Source organism: Phocoena sinus, chromosome 10, assembly GCF_008692025.1.
Source record: "Phocoena sinus isolate mPhoSin1 chromosome 10, mPhoSin1.pri, whole genome shotgun sequence".
Taxonomy (NCBI): domain Eukaryota; kingdom Metazoa; phylum Chordata; class Mammalia; order Artiodactyla; family Phocoenidae; genus Phocoena; species Phocoena sinus.
Window position 1 is genome coordinate 25,579,418 of NC_045772.1, and position 10,666 is coordinate 25,590,083.

Consider the following 10,666-nt stretch of genomic DNA (forward strand, 5'->3'; position numbering starts at 1 on the left):
TTATTGGGTGGGTAACTTAATGTCTCCAGACTTCCTCCTCTGTAAAATAGGGATGACGCCACCTTCCCCATGAAATGAGATTTTTGAAAAGCACACAGCACATTACCTTGCACATACTAGATGCTCAGTCAGTGTTAGGGAAGGAAGGGGAAATATAGTGGGGAGGCCTTGAGACAAGCTCTCTGCCTGAGTCTCTTCCCTGCCCTCTCTATATACTCTAGACTCCTCTACCTTCCAAATGCCAGGAAAATACAGTGTATGGACAAAGGAAAATGCCATTGCCCTAAGTAAAGACTGTTACTATCTTCAAATTCTAAATGGCTTTATGTTTATTATTAAGTATATTAAAGATGCCTTATCTTGCCAACATATCATTGACTAGTGTCTGAATCTTTTTATTATTCCATAATGTATACAGCATTATTTATTATTTATGCATTACAATGAAGAGAAAGTTTTAAGTCATGATTTCTGAAACAAAATGTTTAGGTTCTTGATAACATTGTATTTATTCTCATAAAAGATAAAAACACAAATGTTAAAAACCTCATAAATCTTATCTAAAATTATGTGCATATTTCCCTCCTTTCACCTGCCAACTTGGTTAAATAATAGAAGCAAACTTTTGAAATGCATAGTGCCCAGTAAAGAAAAGTCAATTTAGAGGGAAAGGTATTTACTATTAAAAGCAAAAAAATATGACAATTTAGTCCAAAGTCATTCAGTTCAATAGAAATATCAACTGGTTTTCATTATCACATAGATTCAGTAGCTCTTTGACTGAATTTACAACCACATTGATATCTTTTAATACAACTGTATTATTTTCTGCTTAAGAGAACTTGAATGCTTTTAATGATTTCATGAAGTATCTTGGTCTTATTAAGTGCAATACACCTACAGACTTGGGGAAAAATGGTCTCCCCCTCCCCATTCTCTGACTTAATAGAAAAGATACTCGATTCATTTTTATTCTTTTAGCAAATATTTATTGAGTTATAATAATGAATTGATAAGGTTCCTGCTCTCTTTGAGCTAGAAAAATAATAGTGAACATTTATTGAGCGTTGGCCATGTGCGAGGGGCTACTACAATATGTACCCTGCATGCATTTACCTTATCAGAGTTCTAGTCCAAAGTCTACCTCTAATCAATCAGGCATACAGGTTTGAGCAGTTCACTTAAAACTTGCTTCCTCATACATAAAACAAGACTAGATGAGCTCTTAAGAGCCCTTAGACGTCTAAAATTTGGTGAATCTATAATTTGGTGCATTTGGTGACTCTATAAAGAAAACATGGCCATCTGACAGCCATATTCTCAGGATATGGTACCAGCCAAGATAGGGTTCTTTTATTACACACAATCTTCCATCATCTTCCAAGATATAGATAAGCCAGTAAGAACTCTCCTAATAATACAGAACGTTGCATTCAGTGTTCCTTAGGTCTATGTTTTTCCCCACCCCAATTTATCCCATTACTTGATCCCTATCCACATCCATTTCATAGATGGAAGAACATAATAGAATCAGGAGTCATATTGAAAACTGGAGCTCTGCCATCACGTAGGACAGCTTCCTAATCCCAGTCAGCTTGCATTACACCAGGGAAGAAAATTAAGTAATCAATAATATTATTTAATCTCTTTAGAATACGTAAAATATGTCCTGGCAGTAACATTTTGCTTTTTGTCATAACATTACACAAAGCTAGCTATAAGAGTATAATATAGTCAGAATCTAAATAAAAACCAGGATAACAATTCTACTTCCTGTGCATCTTTTTTCTATTTAGATTTGATAGCTGAATGTGTTTAAGATTTATTTGCAGTAGGCAAATGGCTGATATTCTCTTAGCATAGTGATATGGACAGAAGTAGCAGTTGAAAAATGTTAAGAAAGAACAGGAATTAATATAGATAAATGAGATGAAGTCAGTGCAAAATCAATGAGCCTAATGATTTTCTTTCTTTTTATTGAGGTATATACAGTTAATGTACAATATTATATGTTTCAGGTGTACAACTAACGATTCACGGTTTTTAAAGGTTATATTCCATTTACAGTTATTATAAAATATTGGCTATATTCCCTGTGTTGTACAATACAATATATTCTTGTAGCTTATCTATTTTATACATAGTAGTTTGTACCTCTTAATCCCTAATGATTTTTAAAGCAAATTTCCACATTATCATTGGTTTACTTTTCCATTATACTCTGAAATGCATATTTAAGTTGTTCAAAGTTCAAAGGATAGTATGAAATTCTATGCATTTTGACTTTTGGAATTGTGTTGTTACAGTGCTAAAAATAAAGATTTTATCAGCTCATGATAAAGGATCTCATGCTGAGGTCAATGTGAAGATTAAAAAAGTCTTAAAATCCACCAAATTGAAAATTTTACGAGGAAAACGAACATTATATCCAGAATCATGGACTAACAGAGGCTGCACTTGTCCAATCCTCAACCCTGGTGAGCATTAGTCTCTTCTAGCTTGTTACCTACCATGTTTCTGCTGATTTGCTGCTTGTCCTACATTCTCTGAACCACAACCTAAATAAACTCAGCAAGAGTATCTCTCCTTTTCACCATCTGATCTAGGGAAAATCCAAATGGAATTCTTTGAACTGACATCAAAAATTTTTTTCTCTTTCACATGCTCTATAAAAGTAAAATATTTTAAAATCCAGCAATATAGTATTTTCTGTCCTGAAAGAGAAGTCTCAGATTGGTTCCAGGTGTCAGTAGCAAGGAAAGCACTTTCATGAATTTATCTGCCAATAATACTGTATTGGAAAGCTAGGTCCTATTATGATGCCCTGGTTAGAACTTGCTCCCAAAAGGAAGTTCAAATGCAAAATTCCATCTGTGCAAATAATATCGAATTCATTTTTACTGTTGCATGAGAAGCATCTGTTTCTCCTGGATAGAAAACAACTCTCAAGTTCTCATCATCTTCTTTTTCATTAAATGACCTTTTGGTTTCAAATTAGAAACAGCAAAAACAAACAAACAACAACAAAACTACAGAATCTTAGAGAAACTTGGAGTGGACGAAAATGTGCACTTTAAAACATTGTGGCAGACATAGAGGCAAGCAAGTAAGGATGGGATTCATATCTGTTCACTCTACAAGTACACTCATACTGCATCATAAGCTGCTTATTTCTGTCTCCCTCATTAAATTTGAGGATGGGATTTAGATTTTTGACCATACTATCTCCAGGGCCTACCATTAGTACCCAAATAACAGTAACAAAATACCCACAGAGTAAGTTCTAGTAAAACAAATAATATATTTTTTAATCTTCTGTATTTCCTTGTTTACGAAGTTGCCAGCTGTGTCTTAATGGCACTGCTGAAACAGGTGCATAATCTGTGTTCTGGATCTAATTCTTTTCAAATTTAAGTCCAGGAAACCACAGTTATGTTAAGAAGTCATTTATGGGTTTTGGTTAATAAATCTGAGAGAAATAGATAACTGAGTGAGAGAAAGAGAGAGAAAAACTATCAATTTTTATTTTATCCCCACAACCTAAACGATCTACACAGTGATATAAAACTCTTGACTTTTGACCATTGACTAATCTCTCACACCCTTCTCTTGACTTTTGACCATTGACTAATCTCTCACACCCTTTTATACCTCTTCATATTTTATTTAAATTAATCTAAATTTTAATAAGGAAAAATTTAAAGACATTTTAAAATAAATATGTTTACAAAGAACAAATGAAGTAATCAGAATCTTGGATTTTGAATACCGGAGACTAGGAGTCATCAATTTAAGTTCTGTTTCCCGGGGCTCTTTCTATAAGCACTTTCTACTATCTTGGCAAAAGACAAAGAAAGAAATCCACTCAGTTTTTTAGTAAGACATTATAAACAAAAGCTTTGACAATCTGAGCCACCCTCCAGGAAGTGAATTACACTTCCTAATCAGATTTCTGCCAAATAGAGTAAAAGAATCAACTGAGTTCATCACAACTGAAAACATAAGCACAATTATTCAAAGAATTCTTGAAAACATGTTTATTCACTTCGATGAAAAGACTAGAACCTGCCAAAGCAAAACCAGACACTCTTTCATTTCACTTTGTTTTTCCATTTTACAAGTTCAATAGCTAAGGCCAAAGAAAGCTGATAAGAAAACTCTGAAACTTTACACGCCAACATTTCCTTTGCTACTTTTGAAAAGGAGTAATCTAATTGGCATCCCTGCAAATTCATTCATTCCTACATTCATACATACATTTACTCATTCATCAATCATATATTTTAGAATACCAAGGCTAGCACTAAAGTATTATATTTTCTTTCTCTATGGATACAAAGTAAACTTTGCACCCTCAAACTTATAGCAAGGTTGGGACTTCCCTGGTGGCGCAGTGGTTAAGAATCTGCCTGCCAATGCAGGGGACATGGGTTTGAGCCCTGGGCTGGGAAGATTCCCCACAAGCCGCAGAGCAACTAAGCCCATGTGCCACAACTACTGAGCCTGCGCTCTACAGCCTGTGAGCCACAACTACTGAGCCTGCGTGCCACAACTACTGCAGCCCACATGCCTAGAGCCTGTGCTCCGCAACAAAGAGAAGGCACCACAATAAGAAACCCGCGCACCGCAACAAAGAGTAGGCCCCACTCACCACTAGAGAAAGCCTGCGCACAGCAACGAAGACCCAACGCAGCCAAAAAATAAAAATAAATAAATAAATAAAAACTTAGAGCAAGGTAGATGTCAAAAGCATAGAGATAGGAAAATAAAATGTAATGCTAGTAAGTGATACAACAGGTAACATTGTTTTCCATGCTAACTTTTGGCATGATGCTGTTCCATAATTTATGGATTTATTCAGCATCATTTTTATTAGTTTAATTTATATTTATACTTCAAAGTAATGGCAAACTCCTATAATATTTGTTCTATTTATAGTTTCAAAGTAAATTCATTTAAAATACTAGACTTAACACTGAAAGTTTCCTAAAAATTGTTTATCGTATTTTTAAATGAGGATTTTATTATTTTAGAGATGATGCAAACAATATCAAGACGATTATGTTTTGGGTTTTTTTTTTTAAGACGATTATGTTTTAACTAGTCTGTTAATCAAATATTGGGATTCTTTTTCATGAAGAAGCTAAGATTACCCTTTAAAGAATTTAAATACCTTATAATCCATCTTACATACATATATATGTATATATTTTAACAAAAATGAAATCATAAGTATATGCTTCATTCTGCAACCTACTTTATTCAGTTATTATCTTTCCCTTCAGTTTTAATTTTCATATACTCTAATACTCAGATCATATTCCAAGTTCCCAATTGATCCCAAAATGTTCTTTAGACGTGGTTTGTCCTTGCCAGTATTCAATCCAGAATCACACATTGTATCTAGTTTTTAAGCCCCTCAAGTATCTTTTATTCATGCAGAGTTTCTTTTTAGTATTGAAGAAATTATTATTGTTGAAGAAACCAGGCCAGGTGTCCTGTAGATTATCCTGCCTTCTATATTTGTCTGGTTGGTTCTTTGTGGTGTCATTTAGCTTGTCTCTCTACTTCCTATATTTCTTGTAATCATAAAGAAAAGCTTGATAGACTCAAGATAAACATTTTGTCTAGAATTCATCATAGATATTGTTGTGTGCTTCATGTTAAATCACATCACGTTAAATCACATCACAAGATATATAGTACCTGGATGACCCACCGTCAGGGTTGCTAAACTTGACTCCGGGGTTGGAGTGATTACAGTCTGATCTCTCCATTGGGTTCCCTTTTGAGACTAGAAAACAATGAGTATGAGTTACTTAGTCACTAAGCAAACATCCAGTTCCCCATTAACTATTCAATTTAATGATTTTATCACCAATTCAATTGGCAATCCCTTCCTCAATGAATAATTTCATTAGAATTTGAGAAATGATGTTTTTCTAATTTCACCTAATTCCCTTCATTTATCAATTAACATTATTCTGTAAGAGGACTTTCTCTCCCAAGCTGGGCTATTAGGTTACCATGAAATATAGTTCCTATTATAAAAGCACGATAAATGCTAAATTCTTTCCTTTAATTTTCAATTTCCAAAGTAAGGAATGGTTTTAACAACTGTCTCAAGATGACAAGTTAATTTTTCTCTGGATTTCTATTTTTTGAGTATCACTTTGGAATTATGGATTTTTGTTGATTCAGTATATTAACACACACACACTTATTACATTCTTGGTGCTCAAATTATCACAACTTTGGCGAGTTATAACCCTCCCTTGCTGGTTCCTGTATCCTTTTAAAATGATTCCCATTAAGCTTTGAAAGCTTCCTTGCATTTTTTAGCACAATAAGAAATCCCATGCTTACCTTGTATCTTCCTGCCCTGGACCTAAAAAAAGCATTTCTTCAAGAAGCCTTGTTTAGTTTTGTTTTGTCTTTAGTGAGACCTGTTATTAGAGACGTTATGTTTGTTACAGGTGTTCATTACCACTGGAATGACATTTTTAAAGCCATTTTAGTGAATGAACAAGACTGTATATACTAAACCATGAGTTTAAATTGATATTTTCAATTGAATTTTAACATCTTGTGTTTTCCCTTAACTTGAGTTTTAAAGTATATGTCTCTTGATCTTATATAGGAAAGTTCTATTTTATAAATGTAATTACTTATTTGCTCTACCCTATAATATTAAAGAAAATTGTTTCAAAATACTAATATTGATATTACTACAGACATGTACCGAGGGAGATTATCACATTTCTTTTTATTAATGTATGGATAATGAGATTGTCCTTTTGGATTTTTATGTTTGTTAGCCAAAATTTTTACTTGAAGCCTGAAAAGAATTTTGAATTATAAAGTCAGCACTAGTCAAGTCTCATCTTTTTTTTAAGTATGACAAACAAACATTCTATATTCCAAAAACACACTGACTTTATATAGGAGATATGTGTTATTTTGTATAATCCATAGCTCTCTTCCAATACGTTTTCCCAAATGATTGTTTCACTTTTATAAAATCCTCCTTAATATACACTACTATACATAGTGAGTCTCCAAGAAATATTGAACTGTGGCAGCATGTTAAGTACCCACAGAATCCTCACTTCTTCACCATAGAGGGAAAGAGTAAAAGTTCAACAATCAGACAGGCCTGAACTTGAGTCAGCGTGCACTGCTTACTGGCAAACACTGTTTCTCAATCTTGCCAAGCCTCTGTTTCCTCATTTGTAAAACAAGGAAAGAAGAAAGGTAATACCTACTTCATAGGGTTATTTTCAAGATTAAACGAGATAATACATTTAGAGCACTTAGCACATAATAAATATTTACTAAGTGTCAGCTATTATTGCATATGACTCCCTATTTCAACTATGAATTTACAAAACCATGAACCATGTATATATAAAACTGCTAAAGTCACATCTCTCCCTTCAATAAACTATGATACTACATAGTCCCTAATTTTGTTCTCTTTCAGGTTTGGAGTACCTTGTAGCAGGACATGAGGATGTAAGAACAGGCAAACTAGTCGTGAATATGAAAAGTTTTGTCCAGCACTGGAAACCATCTCTTGGAAGAAAAGTCATGGATATTTTGAAAAGAGAGTGCAAGTAGCAGAAAAGGTGTATAGCACATAATGGCAATTCTCTATGTACAAAACACAAACTTAATGGAAAGGAGACCTCAAAGATGAAACTGGAAATTTTTTTTAGTGCCAAAATATATAGAAACGTTCCAATGCATGGCCCTTGTCTACCCTATCTCTTTTGGGCCCATGTTTAAATACAGTTTGTTTCATAAAGTGGAATGAAAAATCCAATACCGATACCTATGTTCTATAGGACTCATTCTGAAATTCATAACTATTAAGAATATTTTAATAGCAGTAAGATATTTAGCAGTAATCCATTAAGGGCAATGCACGTAACAAGGACTCCTCCCATCTTCAGATATATTACTTACATTTGTGCTACTTGGAGTAATTAATGAGATTTTAAGGAATCCCCAACCCTACTATCAGAAAAGGTGTTTCTTAAAAAGAGCCTTCTCTTGTGTGATGTGCGTGAACTTTGGTCTGTGGGGTGTTAAATGGAACCTCTCCACATGTATATAGTATTTCATTGTATAAAGCACTTTACTACCTACCACTTGTGTTGTGAAAGTTTGGAGACTGCCGTTGACAGAAAAAAAAAGAAGAAAAGGGCACGTAAGAAAACCTGCTGAAACAGAAGCACTATCACTACGTGTGGAAAAAATGTGGAAGTTGTACTCTTTAAACTTGAACACTTGAGAGTAACTATGTGAAGACGCAACCTGAAAGGAGAATATGTTTGCATGAAGTCTCAGCTTTGGGATAGAGGTTAGATTCCACAGATACCAGCCATGATGAAACTTTAAAAAAAACTGAACAAGAAGAGACTCTAAGAGAAAGGAGTCATACGTGTAGAAAATGCTTGGATAAAGAGAAAATGGACTTTAAATTTTAAAAGCCCATTTATTTTCAATGCACTTGTACACACTTCAAAAATTATTGTAGACACAATTTGTTTTATTTTTGTGTTTAGTATTTAAACCTGAATATGGAAACAGTTTCCTCCTTGTCTTTATTAACAGTATATGGTCATTCTATTCACTCATTTTTTGACTCAATGTATGTGATAGTTCACCAAATTACAGTTTTTCATTATTATTTCTCTTCTGTACTCATGCATAACCACTATACATATCATTTCTTCTGTACTTGAATATATAAAACCTGAACCACAGTGCCATAAGATTAACTTCACATACAGAACATATTTTTCCTGAGGTCCTGTGGACTTGCAAAATATATATATATATTGCTCTGTTAATTTTTTATATTTCATATATGTAATAAAGGAATATGATCTCCTGATTTTTGCCTCACTTCCTGATCAACTCTTTCACTGATGCTAAAGATTACCTTCTCTTAATGAGGGAACTCAAATCTATTTCCTTAAACTAAGAAAATCAAATAAGGACCTGGTATTTCTACTCTTATATTCTAGGGTTTGGGGATGGAGTGGAAGCTAATTCAGATGGGTTTACTTTCTGTAGCTGTTGGACGTGAACTTTTTCATCAGATGCATTGCATTTTTTTATATTACATTTACTTTTTTTTTTTTTTTTTTTTTGCGGTACCTGGGCCTCTCACTGTTGTGGCCTCTCCCGTTGCGGAGCACACGCTCCGGACGCGCAGGCTCAGCGGCCATGGCTCACGGGCCCAGCCGGAATGTGGGATCTTCCCGGACCAGGGCATGAACCCGTGTCCCCTGCATCGGCAGGCGGACTCTCAACCACTGCACTACCAGGGAAGCCCTTACATTTACTTTTTTTTTTTTTTTTTTTTTTTTATGCGTTACGCGGGCCTCTCACTGCTGTGGCCCCTCCCGTTGCGGAGGACAGGCTCCGGACGCGCAGGCCCAGCGGCCATGGCTCACGGGCCCAGCCGCTCCGCGGCATGTGGGATCCTCCCAGACCGGGGCACGAACCCGTGTCCCCTGCATCGGCAGGCAGACTCTCAACCACTGCGCCACCAGGGAAGCCCCCTACATTTACTTTTTAACTAATTTAAAAAGTAATAAAAGTTCACTGTTGAAAATACAGAAAACCATAATGAGAAAAAAAAATGCCTATATTCCAACAATCATGATAATAGCTGTTAGCAGTTTAGTGTAGATGCTGCTAGACTACTTTGTATGCATATACATACTTCTTATAGAATTGGAATTATACTATACATACTCTTATGAAGTCTGCTTTTATAATCTGTAGCATATCTCTTAGTTTCTTACCTATTCCTATCTTATCCTCATAGATGGAATGCTAACTAGTAGACATCATTTACAAGCAACTTATAAAACATGGTGGTAAGTACATCATACCAAGAAAAATACTTTAAGTATGTCAGATATAGGATTTTCTTAAGTTTCAAAATTGCCAGGTTGCCTTCTTTTCCATTTCACTTTATATAAAATAGCTACTACACATTAAAAAGAATATAAATAATGTCTATTTTTTAAAAGAGTAGAAAGATGCCCACAATATACTATTCAGTGAAAGAAAATGACAGAACAATACTTATAGTATTAGCTCCCACCCCCAAAACACATTTATAATAGTATAGCATCTCAAAAGTTCTGACAGATAGATTATAGCAGTATTTACCCCTGCAGGGGAAAGAGAATTCTCACCTCGTATTTTGCATATGTCTGCATTGCTTGACTTTCTTTCATTGGTCACGTACTGCTTTTGTAATTTATTTTTTAAACACTTAAATTTTTTAAAAAATTTATTTATTTTATTTATTTATTTTTGGCTGTGTTGGGTCTTCGCTGCTGCACACGGGCTTTTCTCTTGTTGCAGCGAGCGGGGGCTACTCTTCGTTGCGGTGTGCGGGCTTCTCATCGCGGTGGCTTTTCTTGTTGCTCTAGGCGTGTGGGCTTCAGTAGTTCTGGCTCACGGGCTCTAGAGCACAGGCTCAGTAGTTGTGGCGCACGGGCTTAGTTGCTCCGCGGCATGTGGGATCTTCCCGGACCAAGGATTGAACCCGTGTCCCCTGCGTTGGCAGGCGGATTCTCAACCACTGCACCACCAGGGAAGCCCTAAACACTTAAAATTTAATCAACTGTTTTTAAAG

General features: G+C 35.1%; 1 protein-coding gene across 2 annotated transcripts in view; it reads left to right on the plus strand.

Moving 5' to 3' along the window:
* NTN4 (netrin 4) overlaps window positions 1-8,902 on the plus strand; it is a 107,976-nt gene extending 99,074 nt beyond the window's left edge. For both annotated transcript variants that reach the window (XM_032645227.1, XM_032645228.1), the window contains exons 9-10: window positions 2,307-2,477; window positions 7,484-8,902. In XM_032645227.1, coding sequence (XP_032501118.1) covers window positions 2,307-2,477; window positions 7,484-7,620 — 308 coding nt within the window. In that variant the 3' untranslated portion in view covers window positions 7,621-8,902. The remainder of the gene's footprint in view (window positions 1-2,306; window positions 2,478-7,483) is intronic.
* Window positions 8,903-10,666: the final 1,764 nt, after the last annotated feature.